This window comes from Ambystoma mexicanum, chromosome 4q (genome assembly GCF_040938575.1).
Source record: "Ambystoma mexicanum isolate Mex_15411 chromosome 4q, UKY_AmexF1_1, whole genome shotgun sequence".
Lineage (NCBI taxonomy): Eukaryota > Metazoa > Chordata > Amphibia > Caudata > Ambystomatidae > Ambystoma > Ambystoma mexicanum.
Window position 1 is genome coordinate 1126216354 of NC_090928.1, and position 20499 is coordinate 1126236852.

At 45.6% G+C, this 20499-nt stretch overlaps 1 protein-coding gene across 1 annotated transcript in view; it reads right to left on the minus strand.

The window, feature by feature from the left end:
- The window catches only part of LBR (lamin B receptor), a 1228970-nt gene that overhangs the window by 795676 nt on the left and 412795 nt on the right, over window positions 1–20499 (minus strand). Inside the window, exon 4 of the mRNA XM_069608704.1 lies at window positions 17047–17139. Coding sequence (XP_069464805.1) covers window positions 17047–17139 — 93 coding nt within the window. The remainder of the gene's footprint in view (window positions 1–17046; window positions 17140–20499) is intronic.

Here is a 20499-nt window from a genome sequence, read left to right on the forward strand (position 1 = left end):
CCCCAGCCAGTACGTCCACAATATGATGGTTTGTACTGGTTCTGTTCAGGATTTAAGACTAGTAAAGTCTTTGGTGACTTTACATGCCCTGGGAGACAGTAGTCAGTCCCAGGGTATGGAGTCTATGTTGGGGAGTCCCTAGGACACCCCTGGGTTACGGCACGGAGGGTGCTGTGTAACCCATATTACAAAAACACATGAGGCCCTATGGGGTAAAAGACCCCATAGCCCATTCAACACAAGGTAAACCAAAGGAACACACTTCAAACATGCCCAAGAGTGAGGGTAAAAGAGTCTCACTCTTGGCAGGAGAAAAAAAAGAAACCCCAGAAATCCAGCAAAGCTGCTGGGGGACTCACTAGGTAGGGAAATTCAGCCTAAACAGAGAATTCTCCCTAACACTCGCCCCCCCCCAGACTAAGGGACAGGAGGATTTAATCCACTCCTGGATGAACCTCATACCTCTAGTCGATGATATACATCCTAGAGAGTCCATCAGCATTTTGATGGTGACACCCTGACCTGTGCTCAATGGTGAAATCAAACCCTTGCAGGCAGATTGACCATCTCAATAGTTTTGGATTTTCCCCTTTCATTTGCATTAACCATCTCAAGGGTTGGTGGTCAGTCTGAATAACAAAAGTAGAACCATACAAGTATGGCCTAAACTTCTTCAGTGCCCACACAATAGCAAAGCATTCTCTTTCGATTGTTGCCCACCTTGTCTCAGGATCCTTCAGTTTTCTACTGATGAAGCAAATGGGGTGCTCCCTACCCTTCTCATCCAGTTGGCTTAGAACTGCACCTATACCTACATTGGAAGCATCAGTTTGTACAATGAAAGTTTGGTGGTAGTCAGGAGCTCTTAATACTGGAGCTTGGCAAAGAGCTCTCTTCAGTTTTTCAAAGGCCTGATTGCATTCCTCATTCCATTTTACCTTTTTAGGGAATTTAGGAGAGGAGATTACATTCAGGGGAGAAGCTATGGTCCCATAGTTCTCAATGAAATTCCTGTAATACCCAGTGAGGCCTAGGAAGGCTCTCACTTGGGTTTGAGTAGTTGGTGTTGTCCAATTTTGCACAGCTTCAATCTTGCTGAGCAAAGGCCTTATTTCTCCACCTCCTACCTCATGCCCAAGGTAGACCACTTTACTTTGACCAATCTGGCACTTACTGGCTTTAATTGTCAAATGGGCCTGTTCAAGGGCCTGCAACACATGTCCTAGGTGGTTCACATGTTCCTCCCAGGAGTGGCTGAAGACTGCAATGTCATCCAAGTATGCCATGCAGAAATCTTCCATCCCAGCCAGAACTTGGTTCACCATCCTTTGGAATGTGGCAGGTGCATTTTTTTAGTCCAAAAGGCATGACCTTAAACTGGTACAAGCCAACTGGGGTTGAAAATGCAGTTTTCTCCTTGGCATGGTCTGTCAGGGCTATTTGCCAATAGCCTGACGTCAGGTCAAATGTGCTGAGGTACTTGGCTGCACCAAGTTTATCCACCAACTCATCTGTCCTGGGCAAAGGGTGGGCATCAGTCTTGGTGACTGCATTTAGAGCTCTATAGTCCACACAGAATCTCAAGTCTTTGGATCCTGCCTTTGGTACTAACACAACTGGGCTAGACCATGGACTAGTAGAGGGCTCTATTACCCCGAGATCAAGCATCTTCTTGACCTCTCCTTTGAAGTGGGTTCTGATGTGTTGTGACATTCTGTACCCTCTGCTTTTGACTGGCAGACAGTCACCAGTGAGTATATCATGCTGGCCCCAAGGGGTCAAGCCTGGTGACAGTGAGAACAGGGAGGCAAACTGATTTAACATAGATTTGCACTCCTCCTGTTGCTCAGGTGTCAGGTCTGAAGAGAGATTGACTCCTTCAACTTTTTCATCTAAAGGCACACCTCTGAGGAGATCAGGGAGAGATTCACTCTCTTCTTCCTCTGCAGCTGAAGCTAGAAGCAAGGCTCCTACGTCAGGTCTGGAGATGTATGCTTTTAGTCTGTTGGTGTGGAAGACTCTAGGAGCTTCCCTGGGTCTGCCCAGATCCACCAGATAGTTGACCTCTCCAAGTTTTCCCACAATCTTGAAGGGTCCCATCCATTTGTCTTGCAAGGCCCTCTGCCTTGTTGGGAGCATAACTAGAACTAGCTGGTCTTGAGTAAACTCAACCATGTTAGCCTTCTGGTCATGCCAATGTTTGACCAGTGCTTGACCAGCTTTCAAGTTGTCACTTGCTTCTGCCATCATGTGTGACATTCTCCTCCGGAGACCTATCACATAGTCAGTCACTCTGACTGGCTTGAGGGGAGGAGCACCTTCCAATCCCTCCTTAATCAGGGCCAATGGACCTCTGACTGGATGGCCATAGAGAAGCTCAAAGGGAGAGTAACCTACTCCCTCCTGAGGGACTTCTCTATAAGCAAAGAGAAGGCATGGCAGTAGAAGGTCCCACTTCTTTTTAAGGGGTTCCTCTAAAGCACCTATCATGCTCTTCATGGTTCTGTTAAACCTTTCAACCAACCCGTTTGTTTGAGGGTGGTATGCTGTTGAGAACTTGTAAGTAACTCCACAGGTTTTCCACATGGCTTTCATGTAGTGGGACATAAAGTTTGACCCCCTGTCAGAGATTACTTCCTTAGGAAACCCAACCCTGGTAAAAATACCAAGGAGGGCCTTAGCCACAGCCGGAGCCGTAACAGTCCTCATAGGAATTGCCTCAGGGTACCTAGTAGCATGGTCTACTACAACAAGTATAAACCTGTTGCCTGAGGAGGTTGGGGGATCAAGGGGACCAACAATGTCAATCCCTACCCTCTCAAATGGGACTCCCACAACTGGGAGAGGCACTAAAGGTGCCACATTCTTGGAACCAACCTTACCAGAAGTCTGGCAGGTATGGCAGCTCTTACAATATCTATCTACTTCAGCCCCCATTTTTGGCCAATAAAAGTAGAGAGAGAGCCTTTCCTTGGTGGTCTTGAAACTCAAGTGACCAGCCAAAGGTATCTCATGGGCTAGTTGTAAGAACTGTTGTCTGTTCTCTTGGGGGACTACAAGGCGCTTGTAGTCTCCAGGTTCAGACTCAGTTGGTTCACTGTAGAAGAGGCCATCTTCCCAGTGTAACCTATACTTCCCAGGCTCTTGCCCATCAGCCTGAGAAGCTGCCTGGTGGCGGAGACCTTCCAGAGTTGGACATTCTCTTTGCCCCTTACGAAAAGCTGCCCTGCTAGGTCCACCTTCTGCCAGTAAAGACTGCAGCTCAGGATGGTCCTCAGGGTCCAAATCTCCAATAAGGTTTGGGCCTCCTTCTAGCTCTTCCTCAGAGTCTAGCTCAACCACACAGGGTTGTACCTCTCTCTCAGCCTCAGCTGGAGGTGGAGTTACAGGTGTAACTTTGGACAACCTAGGGGAAGTCCTTGTTGGAAGCACTGGAGTGCTTGCTGCTGGCTTTTTCCTAGGAGTCTTGGGTTGCCCCTTTGCTCCTGATCTGGTTGTTACTGCAGTAAGTTGCTCCAGTGGGAGAGGAGTGATTTCTGTCATCATCTCCTGAGATAACCCTCTCAGGGTTTTCTCTCTTGCAGGTTTTGTGAGCTCCTGTAACCTTTTGCTAGGTGGTCTGGGGGTATGGGACACAACTCCAAGAGCTTTGAGGTCATTATCCAACAGAACCCTACCTGGCACTTCACATTGTACACTGACAGGTATTTTCACAGCCATATCATTACATTGGATGAGAACTGGTAACTGGGGACACATCTGCACAGGCCCACCAGCTAACGTGGTGAGGCATTTGGGTGCCTTAGCAACATCCTCTGCCTTGAAAAATGATTCATCCACCACAGTTATGCTGGCTCCAGTGTCCCTAATGGCAGGAGTCTCCTGACCATTCACCTGGACACTGTCCTTATAATACTCTTTAGTATTATCTGGGATAGAGTTATAGACATCTAAGTTCTGTTGTTCCCACAACCCCAGAGAGACTAAAGAAACACTAGCTGAGACTCCAGTGGGTTCATCAGCCAGTAATAGAAAGTTTCCACTTGCCATATGTACTTCCTCTTCTGGAGCGAAGGCTAAGGAGGCAAGCTGGACCCCTGAAGGTTTACCCTTACATCTGGGATCTCCTTTCACATGGTCAGTAGCCTGACAAACAAAGCATGAGCCAAAGGCTCGCTGGAATGGAGGCTTGTTCTGACCTCCTTCTGGTCTGGGACCAGAAGGTACACTAGCCTGATTTGGTTTCCCTTGTGGCTTACCCTTATAGTTTTGTTTGGGGCCCTCTTTGGAATTTGTAGTATTAGAATTCTCTTTGGAGTCCTTTTTAGGCTGTTTCTCCCCATCCTTTTTCTGAGTTACCCCAGAGTCCTTGTGAGTGGCCCGGTTGGCAACCCACAAGTCAGCAGCCTTAGCTAGTTTCCGGGAATCTAATTCCTTGGAATCAGCCAAGTGTTGTCTGAGCTCAGGAGAGCAGGCATCATAAATAGTCTCCAACATAAACAAATTCTTCATACCTTCATAAGTGTTCACCTTGTAACCCTTAATCCATCCCTCTAAGTTTTTCAACCCTTCACTCACCCAGGTAGCCCAAGGGGTACCATCATGCTTTTTGAGGCTCCTAAACCTCTTAAGATACTGGGAAGGGGTCTTCCCAAACCTAGCTATCAAAGCTAGTTTCACACATTCATAGTCCTTCTTATCCTCCTACCCCATCTCCATTACCACATCAGTTGCAACAGGGGGAAGCCTAGAGAACAACCAGGTGAGTAAGTCATTTCCTGTGATGTTCTGGAGCCCATGATTATATTCAAACAGAGACAACCAATCCAACACATCCAACTTAGGCTCATACATACCAACCAATTCTTTAGGCATCCGGGGTCTTTTAGGACTGGAACTTCTAGAGGAGCCAGAGAGAGAAGCATTCTCAACAGACAATTTCTTCATTTCTAGCTCATGCTTGAGCTCCATTTCCCTTAGCCTTAGTTCCTTTTCAGTTTGAGCATTAAGTTTTTTATACTCCAATTCTAGTTTCATTTTCTCTAGTTCATAGTACTGAGGACTAAATGTGGCACCTGGTAAAGGCCCAGTAGGCACAGCAGGTAGAGCAGGCAGAGGCCTAGGGGGGACAGTCACAACAGCCTCACCCTCCTCTTCTGACTCTTCCTCAAAATCATCAACATTTTGTTCTATGTCAATTTCAATACTGTCATCTACATTTGCTGGGGTGGTAGGTTCCTCTGAACCATCACCCAGACTTTGGTTAGCTAACAATCTTTCAATCAGCTCCATTTTCTTGCCCTTAGTCATGAGATCCTTATGTTTACAGAGCACTCTTAAACAATCAGCAGTTTTGGCTGCAAGGGACTCTTGACTATAGCTTTCTATAACTGACATGTTAGAGGATTACTTTTACAGTGCTAAGCTTTGTGGTTAGTTGCACTAAGGTATCTAAAGCACACCAAAATGTATACTCAATACAAATCCCACCGCTGTACACCAGTGTTAGGCAGAAACCTGTGCAGTTCCCTTAGGGAACACTGCAAAAGATTTAAGACTACAGGTATAGCAGTAAACCCACTTGGTAGCAGTCTGCACCACCCAGATTTACCTGGTAGCTGTGGCTGAGCAGTCAGACTTCCCTCAAGAAGAGTTAGGCAGTATGCAAAGTATACACAATAGGTACTCAAACACAATAGTACAAGCAAACACTGACCAGAGCTTGGTTTCAAAAGTATATAGTTATTTATTTTAAGAACACATAAGTTGAAAACACTCTAGCAATATATAGTAAAACACTTCAAACACAGTTATATGGAAAGCAGTCCCAACCCTTATTCCTAACTAGACAACTCTTGGTTAACACCACATAATTCAAACAGAAGTGAGTGCTTAACGTTAGATAACACTCTAGTGGTTCAAAGAAGGGAGGGAAAAAGAGCAGAATTAGGATAAACACACCACTCTAAGGTCAAGAACACTTTTAGTAGGCTCAAAGAAGCACAAAGTCACAGGTGAGCAAAAGTCACTAGGCAGGGCCCACTCTTAGAGCAGACAGAGCGAAAATGTGCCCAAGATCACACAGTTATTAGGGATTCAGAGTCTTGCAAAAGAGTTCAGAAAGAGTTTAGAGAGGCTTAGAAAGTTTAGCCAGGGTGTCCCAGGCACTTCCAGGTTCGAAAGCCGGGGGCTAAAACTACCCCGTACAGTCGGTGGCAAGGGAAGCCAGGCGGAACACGGTACCTTAAACGGGAAGGATCCTCCAGCGGTGGCAGTTGTTCCAGGCAGTGGCAGCAAGGCTCGACGTCGGTCAGGGAAGAAGAAGTTCTCGCTGAAGAGCAGAAGAAGAAGGTCGTTGCACTGCCCGGGAAGAAACCAGCCGCGGAGTCCTCCGGTTAAAGGGTTGTACCGACTTTCGCGGTTGTGGTAAAAGTGTGGTATTCCGGTTGCCGGGGTGCTTGGCACGGGCAAGGCGGCTACGAGATACCTCGAAGAAGCGGAAAGAAGGTGAAAACTGGTTGTCCCCACCAGTCAAGGGAAGGAGCCACTCCGTTAAGAGTTCTCCTCGGTCGTTGGGAAAAGTGGTGAGACGGTTCAGCAGGGCTCCACCGGGTGGTGTCGTCGTAGCAGGTCGGCTCAGCTCTTCCCTCGTCGGATTCTTGGTCCTGTGGCGACTTCTAAAATTCCAGTCCCCAAAGCCCTGCTTTTATGCAGCAAACCCCCATTCACCCAGCCTAGCTGTCACTCAAACATGCTAAGTGGTGAGCCGGCCGGCTCACCACTTGGGCCAATCAGGACGGAGTGCGACTTGAGTTACCAAGGTAACTCAGTCCAGGGTGCCTAAATCCCCCTCCACCCCTCCTAAGTACCCCAGACAGAGTGGCACCACTTTGGAGGGCTTCTGTGGAGAAGCCCGCCAAAAGTGGAACAAAGGGCTCCACTTTGGGTCAGAGTTACAGAGGCGAACGCCAACGCCATTTTAGAATCAAGTTTTGGCAAAAAATCCCAACCGGAGTTATAATAATAAATATATAAACCGGCGGTATGTTTAAGGCTACCGTAAATGAATAATTAAATGTGTTAGCCTAAAACAATGGGAAATCCCATAGGAAAATATTCGCGGTCGAATATAAAAAGTAGTTTCCACTGCCACCAGCCAAAACTCGATCAGGGGGGACAGAGACGTGCCCCCTCGACTAACAGACCCTGGGGCAATCGAATTGCCCCAGCCAGTACGTCCACAATATGATGGTTTGTACTGGTTCTGTTCAGGATTTAAGACTAGTAAAGTCTTTGGTGACTTTACATGCCCTGGGAGACAGTAGTCAGTCACAGGGTATGGAGTCTATGTTGGGGAGTCCCTAGGACAACCCTGGGTTACGGCACGGAGGGTGCTGTGTAACCCATATTACAAAAACACATGAGGCCCTATGGGGTAAAAGACCCCATAGCCCATTCAACACAAGGTAAACCAAAGGAACACACTTCAAACATGCCCAAGAGTGAGGGTAAAAGAGTCTCACTCTTGGCAGGAGAAAAAAAAGAAACCCCAGAAATCCAGCAAAGCTGCTGGGGGACTCACTAGGTAGGGAAATTCAGCCTAAACAGAGAATTCTCCCTAACACTAAGCTCCAGTGTTTCAAATTAAGGCTAATGGAGATAGCTAAATGATCTCCATAGCCAAAGTTTAGAATTTGAGTAGGTTCACAGATTAGATAGACATGTGGATAAAAATAAATGTTCAATATAAGAGCTAACAACACCCCGCTTCCAAGTAAATATGTGAGAACCTTGAAGAGGTTTCACTAATTGCATGTCCCAACCCAAGAGATATCGCACCCACTTTAATCCGTTAATAACAGTAAGCGGTGAATTCTTCCTTTCCGTGCACACTCCAGGATACTTGATCTTATAGCAAGAGGAGTTAAAATCTCCACCTATAATGATCCCAATATACTTCATAGTTACAAATAGGTCTTCCAGGATTCCATAGAGTATATTCACAATATGATCCCAAGAGATACGAGCCCTGTTCCAATAGAGGCATACGATTACCAATACCAAATCCTGTGATCTAATAGGCTTAAGTTTAAGTACCAGTAAACTTTCATCTTTAAACAATATAATGACATCAAATTTACAACGATTACTTACAAGTACTGCGAGACCACCAGGAGGCCTACCCTTCAAGCCCCTAGTTGCTTCCATAGTATAAGAACTATAACAAGCAATGTCAAAAGGAGACATATGCATCGTCTCTTGGAGAAGAATTATTTCATGATTTTTTCTAAGTTTGACTTCATGAAACCACCGTTGAAAATTTGCGAGACCGCAACAGTTCCAAGATGTTATTCTTAGCGGACCCTCGCTACGCTAATGCCTCACCATTGGCCTTTGAGGGTGGACATAAACTTCCACTTGTCCCAGGGGTGACTCCATTCAGAGCCGTCACTAATGCAAGCAATTGCTTCAATGTGTCCGGACCAATATTAAGCTGAGGGACCAATTGCAAATCCACCTCATTAAGATTTTTAATCACTGGTGGAGTTGCTAAAAATTCCTCTGCATCTTTCATATTCATAAACACAAATGGAACCAGACCCAATGCAATAAAGTTCTCTCTTTATTCCCAGACCATCTTTATGATTATGATTAACTGGAAACCACATAACATACAATGATTACTATGATTACCAAGCCGTACCCAATCTAGGTCACCTTCCTCTTTACACAATTCTTGTTTCACATCCTCATCATTCAGACCCAATTTGGTAACAGGACCACTGGTCACACTAAGATTGCTTATTTGGCTTAATCCCAGGTCCAGACCCTCCCTTGTGCTCCAAACCCTCGTTAACTTCATCATCATTCATTTCCTCTTCAAACCGAGCATCCCTACTAGCCATTTTAATCTTATCACATTCATCAAAAGGGACATTCATAATGTGCTTATTGCTAGAGGATTTATTATTTTTAAGAATTTTTGTTTTTCCTTTCTATTTTTTTAGTATTTACTGGGTAAAATTGTGAAAGGGCAGTTTGTACACCCATTATACCCGCACCCATGGATGCAGACTGACCTCTTTTTGAGGCAAGGGATTGCATTCATTCACAGTTTTACTCCCACTCCGACCAATTTCAATATTCAAATGTTTGCTCTTTTGTCTACATTTTTTAGGGGGCGATGACTCCTTTTTAGCACCCCCTGGGAAGAGATTCAAATGGGCCTGGGACTCTTCATCAAGTTGATGGAGATCAATGCCCCGCTCCTCACACATTATTTTCCATTACTTTGGGTTAATACCTCCACACCCTTTTTTAATTTTTGATTCATTTTTTTGACTTTCGCATTTTGACATGTATTCCTCTTTGCCTCCCTTTTCTGTGCGCGAGCCATAGTTTTTTTTTCTCTCCTTGTTAGTACCACTCTGTTTTTCACACTCACTTTCAAGATCAGACCCAATCATACTTCCACTTGTCCCTTCATTTTTATCATCAGATAAGTCAATTAAATCTAGAAACGCTGAGGGACTATCAATCTCTTCTTTAACATGTACGGAATCTATATTTGGCGTGCAAAAACACTTCATCCCAGTGCTGGCTTCCCCCATTAGGGATTTCATAACCTCAAAATCCAATTTAAGCATTTTGATGTCTTTACCCATAACTCCTATAGTTTCCATTATAGGGTCAGGGGCTTAAAGATTCAGCCGCCATTTCTGCAGATGATTTCATCTCTGTATTTACCATTCTTTCATCCCCGGGCGTTTGGGTAAAAACATCATGAAGAGGTACCCTGGTTTTATTAGCCACCAAATCAGACACTACATTACACGTAATCAAGAGCCCCTCAATCTTGTTGACCTTACACAAAAGCTCAGTCAGTACCGCTCTCTGATCAACTAAATCAAAGTGCGTTCTTTCATGGACCTTATCGAGTGAATCCAAGATCCTTGATATCACTGGAAAATCTACACCAAAACCTGGGGCATCCTGCGCATGTAAATCCAATTCCTCGTCCTGGGTAGCATCGTCACAGATTTTAGCTTTTAATATGCATGCTTTGTGTTTTTTACAAATTGTTCAATCTGTTCACTAGAATTTATAAAGGGATTAGTCTTAGTTGCCGTTGGAAGTGCAGGCTTCCCCAATAGTATCCCTTAATGTCCCTTTCCTCTAATGTTTTTTCTACTATGATCAGAAATCAAGTCCCCTTTAAAAGAGCACAGATTTTTGTTATAATGGTTCGGTAGACTAAACATATGGACATCCTCTCTGCCTAATACTCTATGGGATACAGGAGTGGATGGCCCCAGAGAAAATCTCATTCTCTTACTCACTTCCATCTCAACAGTGGGTCCGAAAATAGAGCAATCATTTAAACCACCCATCATTTTATTACTGCCCTTCTCTGGTTCGAGCTTACTTCTCATCCATTCATCTATTCCTCTATGATCAATGCTGGTAGGCACATTGAAATAATTTACCTCTTTAACGTCATATCTAATCGGTGATGAAGTGAGATTACTCTACAATTTTGTTTCACAATCCTGGGCACATCCTTAAATGACACACCATCTTCCAAGATACCCCGGGGCTGGTCAATTTTAGAAACATCCAAAGTTGCCCCACCTACATCTTCCATACTCTGAGTCATTTCAATTTTGGAAGCATCCAAAATTACTGCACCTTCATCATTCGTACTATGAGGCAGGGGTAAATGAACAATACTATGTTCGCTACATTCATAGTTAATTTCATCTTCCTGAGAGACATCCGAATTCCTTGGTTCCTCGTAAGAGGACCGTTCATTTGTTGATTCCATGGATACAACAGGACTTATTACCCCTTTAAGCTTTCTACCGCTTCTCAGTCCATTAACCATAGTCTTAATGCTTAAACAAATATCCCAAAACTCACAATTCAGAGCCTATATTACACCACAGGTTAATACAGTACACAGGGGCAAGCTAAGTTCCTACAATCCAATTAATATCATTCAAAAATGCTCATAGCACCACCGGCAAAGTTTACACAAAATAATTGTAAAACAAAAGTACCGTACCCCAGCCCGCACTCACGCCACCACGCCAAACAGCCTAACAGCCACTTCTGATCCCACTTCCGATGCGCGCGCATCTGACCAGTTATAGGAAGTGGATCGTGGCCAGAAGCGCGGGAGGCAAGGGGCTTGCCTATGAGCGGATACCAGTTGCAAATTGTCAAAACAAAGCTTAAGCGCCGGCACCGTGTTTCGCCTTCACAGGGGCTTCCTCCTCCAGACGGCAGCACTGAAGGGTAACGTCCAAGCAATATCCAAAACAGAAGTACAGCCTAACGGCCACTTCTGATCCCACTGCCGATGCGCGCGCGCGATGCGTGAGCATCTGACCAGTTATAGGAAGTGGATCGTGGCCAGAAGCGCGTGAGGCGAGAGGCAAGGGGTGTGTCTATGGGCAGAAACCAGTTGCAAATTGTCAAAACAAAGCTTAAGCACTGGCACCGTGTTGCGCCTTCACAGGGGCTTCTGTCTCCAGACGGCAGCGCTGAAGGGTAATGTCCAAGCAATATCCAAAACAGAAGTAGAGCAGTATAACCGGCAGCTAGGGCAGCCTAACAGCCACTTCTGATCCCACTTCTGATGCGGATCAAGATAAACTGCGATTGGCAGCAGCCTATCTTTCTGAGACAATGTCGGCATCACCCCGGGTCCAAACAGAACAGCAAGAGTACCTACAAGGAGCCACTCTACTTCAACTCAAGAAGTCTGACAGAGTCTTGACGCCCCAATCACAGGTGAGGCGGTCAAAACAGCCATTAAGTCCCTCAAACCTAGAGCTCCAGGCCCAGACGGGTTCACAACAAGGTTCTAAAAAGTGTTTTGCTCCCAACTGGAAGCCCCACTAACAGCCCTAATTCATTTGGTGTGTCGGGATCCATCACCCCATCCATGCAAGAACCTATAACCATCCTCCTGCTTAAACCCAGCAAAGACCCTAGTGAAAGTAGCTCATATAGGTCCATCTCCCTACTAAATATCGATACCAACATCTACTTGAAAATCGTGGCAAACCGCTTAACGAACGCCCTACCCAACTTAATAGATCCAGACCTAACAGGCTTCATAATGCATAGGCCAACTGCGGATAACATTCATAGAGCCTTGAATCTAGTAGACATTGCAACGCAAGATTCACATAAGCTAGCATTGCTGGCCTTGGGTGTGACCAAGCCATTTGACAAAGTGGACTGGGCCTTTCTACATCTTACCCTGGAAGCCTTCAGTTTTGGCCCATTCTTCCATAAATTAGACTTGGCAAACTACCAGTCCCCCAAGACCCTCCTCAGGGTCAACGGTAATCTATAAGACCCAATCCCCTTAACATGTGGAACCAGGCATGGTTGTCCCCTATCTCCTCTGGTAATGGAACCCTTCGCCCAGTGGGTTCGATTGGACGCAAGCATCAAAGGCCTTCAATTGGTGCCTCCCAGCATAAGATTGCACTCTATGCTGATGACGTGCTGCTATCCATAACAGACATTAGCTCTTCGCTAAAGCCAGCCATAAAGAGCTCCGCAGATTTGGGAGCGGTTTGCTATCAATTTTGGGAAATCGGTTTCCTTAGGGATTGGCCTAGAACCTGGAGAACGGGAGACCCTAGAATCTCCATGCCCGATACAATGGAGCGAGAAAGCTATTTTGGGGGTCCAAATCCCTGCTCGCCCTGGAGAGGTCTATCGAACGCCTCACCCCCTTCGCCCCTCCCCGCTTTTTAAAAGAGCTAGAGGGCGAGCTCGATCAATGGACCTCAAAAGGGATCACACTCATTGGGCGGATCAGTGCCTGCGAGATGAATCTCCTTCCACGGTTCCTATATGCTTGTTCCTTCCCCCCACCACGATTCCACTGCCCCTCCCTTCCCCCTTAGACGCGAGGATCTCTCAGAAGGCCTTGATGGGCAGCGCTAGACTGGGATGGCTAGGGGTCCCTGACCTGCTTAAATACCAGGTAGCTGCACAATTGGCACATGTACGGGCGTGGGTCATAACCTCTGGGCACCCAAAATGGGTAGAACTGGAGCAACCCCACCTCCCAATCCCCCTGTGCTTTCTTCCGCATGTCCCGCCTCCACTACGCCGAACCTGCAGTGGGACCTTGGCCTCCACTAAACACACCCTTAAAACTTGGGACTGGGCATTAAAGCAAAAGGCATCCCGATTTTCCATAATCCAGCCTTCTCTCCTGGATACCATCCACCGAGCATCATAAACTGGACTTCTGGGGGGGGGGTGGTTGAATCCCTAGGACAACTCTTCAAGGACGACCAGCCTCATTCCTTCGAACAATGTAAAGTAGCCTTTCATCTAACAGAGAAGGACAGGTTTCCTTATATGCAACTTCGAAACCGGTGCTCCCACCCCCAAACCCGTCAAGCAGCAATACGCTCCCCTAACCCTCTTGAGCTTACCCTAAAAGAGCTGCCGCTTCAGGGGAAAATCTCCACGCTCTACAAACTATTGCAGGAGGATATACTCACCACAAGGGCCCCCTACATGGCACATTGGGAGGCAGATTTAGGGAATTCTCTAGAAGACCAAACATGGGTGGACATATGGTTTAGGACTCATTCCTCATCCTTCTGCATCACTAACCGGGAATACGTCCACAAACTGATCTGTTCTCTCTTGGCACTGTGTACCTGGCCACCCTCTGTCCTCCGGGCCCAGGTACCTGCTCACCCTGCCACCCTCCCGCACTGCCTCCGGGCCACCCCTTGCACTGGCGTCTGTATCTGTACCCATACAGCCCCCCCTTTTTCTTCCTGCACTTATCAGACCTATCCTGTCTGCTGACCTAGCACTTGCACATTGCTGGCTGCATTACCACTGTTTGTTGCCTTTATTATTTATTTATTATTATTTATCTGTTTCTCCTCTGCTCCGAACTTTCCACTTCTCCCCCTTCTATGCACTTTTCCCCTCCCACTCTCCCATGCACTTGCGTGTTCTCAATGTCACTGGGCCTAGTAAGATCGCTGTTTTGTTCTACCCTGTTCCCCTCCCTTGCCTTTTCGTGCTCTGAAACACTTGTGTACGAGCACGATAGAAATAAAATATCAATATCAATAAACTGCTTCTGCAATGGTACTACCCTCTGCTACGCCTGCATCACTTTAACCGGGCCCTGGATCCCCAATGCTGGCACCTACGTGGACAGCCGGGGCCATACTTGCACATGTGGTGGTCATGCCCAACCGTAAAAGCTTTCTGGGCACAGTGCATCGCTACTATAAAAGACATTACCCAGGTGGTGATCCCATGGAGCCGGAAACCATCCCACTAGGCGCCCTGGCACCAGGGGCATACAAGAGATCCGGGAAAACAGCCAAACGCCTGACACCTTCTACTGGCCAGGAAAATTACAGTAGCCCGCACCTGGAAGACAACTGAAGGCCCCTCAAGGACTATGGTGGATTAAACTTTGGGACATTTTTGTCACAGAAAAAGTCACTGCAGCCAAGGCAGGCCTTTTACATGGATTCGAGGGGCCCCATTCCTAGACTATGATCAGAACTTTCCAGCAATGACCCACAAAACCCAATTGGCCAGAGGGGCCCTCCACTCGAGCAGTGAGCTGCTCGTGGTCGACCATGAGGAGGGTTGAGTTGGAGGGGAAGCGGGGGGGGGTTGAGGGAGGTGAGAGTTTTCGGGGTCTCCAGCCTATGCTTGCTCAATCTCATCTAATAGAAATTGGGATTTCAGGATTGCTTTAGCCCTTGTCAGATTAGTGACCATTATGGCTGCCTGTTCCTTCTTTCACGATAGCGTCAAAGCTTTTGAACCTCGCCTCGGCAAGAGACTGGCATGCGTCCTGAAACATGCCAGTTTGGTAAGGAATGCAAGAGACTTTGCAGTCTATGTGGAAGTTTTCTTCTTTTTGAACGCATCAGTAGAGGCAGGAAAGAGTTAAAATGTGTGGCATTCATCCATGTAGAGCAAACAGGTCTGTTCCGAAGTACTTTGCCTTCAAAGCCGTATCAATATGGTGCACATAGTGCTCCATGGTGTTCGTTGTGATTTGCTTAGCATACTGAGGCGTGGCTTGAAAGCTAAAACCTTATTCTGAGGCAAGAAATGTTTATTTAAACAAGATCTTGGTTGGCTGACGCTAGCATTGTATCAGTACTGGCTAAACGTAGGCGCAGGGCCCAGTTGGAGTAAACCTTCTTGCCCAAAGATTCTAACAACTTGCTCTCCTTAGATCGAGGTAATGCATTTTACCTTAAAAAAACTGAAGCTTCAGACAACAAGATAGCCCCGCAACCACAGATGAACATGGTGACAGTTTCGGGCATTGACTTTCTTTACGAACGGCCTGGACAGAATGTGGGTTCTTCCGCAGCTTGCATGTTTCAGCAATGACCTTCTATTGGGAAGCAATGCCTACTTTTTCTGACCCTTCAAGGACAAGAAATTCCACCAGGACGTGATAACCTCCACTGGAGAATGAAGAACTAAAAAGCTCTGCATTGCCCCACATCCTGTCATGAAAGGTTGTAAGCTGACCAGCGTGTCATTGTCCACTTCACTATCAAAGTCTGTGTAAGTTAAGATGGGTTCAGACAACTGAAATATCAGATCCCATAGGATCCGGGGGCTCTGGAACAACAGAGTATTCGCCAGTCCTCCGTCTGGCTCAATAAACTGAGTAGGCATAGTCTTTTCGAGGGGTACTTGTGGGTTACAAGGCACCAGATATAGAGATTGGATGAAGTTGTTACGATGGGCCAACAGTGCGCACAAAAATACAACCATCACATGATCATCTCATGAGATCACAGACTGCCTTGTGTACTACCACATTTTAGATGCGGTTATTTTCAGGAATGTGGTGCGCCGCAAATAAGGATGTCAGGTGTTGTAAGCTGGCAAAGCAGGTTCAAACAGTCATGCAACCACAGATTGCCTTCCATTAACTAAGCATATTGGAGCCCCTCATGCACCATGAAGTACACAGCACTCCAAAATTGCCACTATCAGTCCTACCTCAGTGTTTTTGTCCTGATGAAGGCATGGAGGAGCACCCCCTTGCAGGAAACATGTCTCACCCTGTACAAAAACGTACCAGAAAATGCAACGTATGGTGACGGGCTGGCAGCAGGAGAATCTGCCCGGAATGCCACCCCACAGTGCAGGAGGCCCCGGACGGGTCACAAAAAGAACCAATCATCAGCAGGATGCCCCATTCTTTGCATCAATCCCCCTCACCGCCATGGAGGCCCGCAAAGGAATATGTAAGGTGCCAACAGTAATGCAAGTACCCAGCTATATGATCACTCCAACATGGTCTGGATATGGAGTTCAGCACACAGAGGCCTGCCAGGACAGCTGCCTTAGCCTGAAAGTCTTCTTATCCCCAGCACATCCCCTCATGGCTTCATTGGTGACCTGTCACACCCCTCAAAGGCATAGAATTCACACTACAACACAACCGATGCCGTGCACAAGGTTCCTTGCAAGCTGGTGAAGGTTGTTTAAGGATTTACAACACCTGACCTTTGCAGATTTAGTGCTCCCTGTCGCCAACTGACTGAGGCTGTGCTTTCCTGCTTACTATTTTTTATCTATTTTAAAATAAGAAAAGAAAATTGTGTTTTAACAATTAGGTAGATTGTATCTGCTATTTCTGGTAAGAAACGTTTATATTCAAACATGTTCCAGGATCTGTACAAGCACAGAAACATTGAAGCGTTGTGAATTACAACAGCGCTCCCATGCTCTCCAGAGGTTATGTGATGATGGCGGAAACGAGCAGGGGACAGTTTGGATTTTTTTGTCGACTCAAAATTGACTGTTTCCAAGGGATTGATATTAAACAAATAAGGTTGCTAAATAAAAAGGATTCCACAATCCACGCGTCAGATGACGGGCCTTATATTAACAGCAAGCACTAGTGAGAGCATCTCAAGTCAGAGGGAAAAAAATGACTAGCACAGAAATGCAAAATATAGGTCAAAGTTAGTAAGCATAACCTAGTTGTTGTACCTGAGTGTTTTTTTGAGGCGTGTCATTCTCTATTTTGTCAGGTTCACCGTTGTATCTGCTGATGTTGTTTTCACGCAGGCTCTCTCGCACTTTCTAGGTTTAAGTAAAATAAACATGTTCGTATCACAATGAGCAGAGAGGAGCAACTTCAATATTTTTAATAAAAAAGCATTACATTGAAAATTAATAAATGGTAGTACACGTTTCCTTTTATAAAAGAAAAATACCTTTCACCAACACAGCAAAGCAGAGCAACAGAGTACATTTGCAATGTGACAGAAATATCAGCCCATGAGGGAATGACCATGGACTAAAGTGTGCGTGGTGGAAAGAGTATACATGATTCACCCCGTCATTAAGCAACCTTCATTTACACCTTCACATGGATGGTATTCTCCATAATGAACGCACTTGTGCAACATGCATAGAGAAAAAGGAAAACGCAATGAGTGGTTGAACTCCTGTTCTCACATATAGTTGGCTTCCCAGGAGGGATGTCATTTCACCAAAATGCCAGGGGTAGCGGAAGTGACATCACACGACCCTTGACCCCCCCTGATGACATCACAGGAAGTGATGTCATTTGACCCCACCCCAAAGTGATACAGCAGGAAGCGACAGAACACGACCTTTCACCCGTTGACAAAACAGGAAGTGGCATCACATAGCATTGTACACTACGAAAAATATGGTTACGATATCACTATAATGTGATGTACATTTCATACAAGAATGGATCGCCATATGTATCATTAAGATCAGTGTGTATAGGCTTATATTACCAAATTACTGTGAATGCAAGCAGACGTCCATGACCAAATGATAATGATGTGTTATTATATAGCACTTACGCGTAAGTGCTTAATATAGAAAAAATATACACCCAATATCACTCAACCTAGAAAAAATATACACCCAATATGACTCAACCTAGAAAAAATATACACCCAATATCACTCAACCTGTGTGTTGGTACCCATTTATTGACCTCAGAAGGATGAAAGGCTGATCTGAGGCGTTTATGAACAGACTAAATCAGTGACTCACCCCCTGAAGTGTGCCTGAAATAAACCTTTAATGGGTCTAACAATTATGTATAGAATTCCAGAAAGACACATTATTTGGTATTCCTACTCTTTCTTATTTAGGGTCACTGCTGAAAGTGTTCAACTTGTGGCACTCCTGTTATTATTTTTATTTTATTTTTTTAAAGGGGCCTGAACAAGAAAGCCAACCACTCCAGAAGTAAAGAGCCACATGGTGCTGGCCACAGCCCAAGAGCTTGCAGAAATGTTTTTTTTTTTTTTTTTAAAGAGGTCGCCAGGGAGACCTCAGAGGTCGCAGTTGCGACTTCTGTCGACCCCTAAATGACGTCCCTGCTTCCCAGCCAAGCAACTATATTGGAGCCGGTTATTGTGGCTTTCATATACCAATAGTTCAGGTTACCCACACAGCAGTCAGGAAATTGAATGCACGAACACAATTGATACACGGGTTCAAATAAGCACGCTAAGTCAAGTGGAACTGTATACCAATTGGAATCTAATTTATGAATTTCCCATTCGCGCACTTAGAAAGCTCTACAACTGGGTGAAACACGTGTTGGCCAAGCATTTAGATGAATTATCAAAGTGCTCAATCTATTTTGGAAGGAAAAGATTGTCCAAAATTGTGTGCAAACTATTTTGTGATAATTAGATGGTATAAATCAGCATCTTAAATGAATAAAAAAAGGTCACATTTATTTTTATTGTGTACACTAACTTCAAATATAGTTAAGGCAGGCGCACGTTCTACAAACCAATTTTCTCCAACAGCATATAAAACTGTAATGCTATGGGGTTTAGGTGTCATTTTGTTAAGAATCTGCAGCAAACTGGTAGATGCCCTAGTTTACCAACTCTGCAATCGTAACAGTAAGGAAGAGATTCTCTCGAGCACAGGTTGTTTTAAGTTTCACAAAGAAGCCGGAATGCAAACAAAAGCTTTTACGGTGTTGCCTTTGTTTGGGTGGTTGAAGGAAAGGTTACAGAAACAAATGAGACAGGAAAAAAATATGGCAAAGACACATCCAAATAGAAAGAATACAAAAAGAAAAGGGCATTCTTTTTGCTTTTGAGTTCTTTTTTGGGGACGGGGGTGGGTGTCACAAAGTCGTGTGGGATCAAACACAGGGCAGACACGAATACATTGTCTTGACACTTCTTTATTAGTATGTTTTACAGGGGGAAAACCAAATCAGCTCCCTTAGTGCCAAAATGTGCACACAAAAATCTATATCAGGATAGTTGGCAACTAGGATGCGTCAGTTCTCTGGGTGAACTCAAAAGTTAGTTTTTCTCAAGGTGGTAGTACATTTCTACAGTTCATGTTAAGTTTGGGTACTGGTCTCTCCCTGCGGCTTAACCCAACAAAACAGATGTGCATAGCTGCAGCTTGATACAAACAAAAGAAAGAGTTCCAAATGAAAGGTCTTTCACTAGTCCGCTTGCACCTTCTCCAGTCCTGTATTGGTCTTACAACAAAGTCCCAGATTCTGGTATTCATAGCTACCTTGGCAATCTTTTTTGTGCAGCTAGAGAATGGTGGGGGATCCCCCGCCGCCCAGGCCTTAAGCATGGACTAGTTCCAGTCAGTTATGTAGTAGGAATCATGCTCGATCTGGCCGCAAACTAAGCCCTCGAGCCATAAAAAGACAGATGCCATCCTAAAGTCTTTACTGCTTTCTCACTAGACGCATTACCAAGGTACCGTTAGGAGGTTTTTGCTCCTACACCCTTCCAAAACAATTTCTCCTTTTCTCGATGTCCCACCACAGGCTCTTACCACGGGAGACAAATATCCTATTACTTGTCTCACTTTCTCTCTGTCCTTGTGCTTCTCCTGCACCTCCTCAATGCTTACGCCTTGTGCTCGTACCCAGCTTCGCCCCCTTCATCTGCTCTTAGTCTCCTTCTCATGCTCGTCTATCCACTCCATGGTCACCCCTTAATCCTCCTCTCTCCTACTCCCTGGGAAACCTTTGCTTCAGCTATACATTCTGGTCATCCCTTTTCTCAATAGTTTCCTCACTGTTCACTACATTCTGTTTAGGCTGCATCATCTTAGACACCTTCATAGCATGTTCAGCTGCCTTCCACGGATCCTCGCACCACCTGCTCAAACACCTCTGTAACCAGAACTAACTTTGTAATCACTATTACAACTACTTGAGCCTTTTCTCCTTAGCCTTCTTGTTCCATCTAACTCACCCCCTCCACTCCGCACCAACTCCTGTGTGCATCTCTCTGACCCCCCTGCAAGCGTCTCTTTTCCCCCAGTGTCCGTCTATAGAACCCCAGTCCCCACGTGTTTCTCTCGATCCAAGTCACTCATGTCTTTCTCTCCAAGTCCCCAGAGTTTCTCGCTTGCTCTCCTCTGCCCCTAATGTCTTTCTCCCTCTGGTCCTCGAGT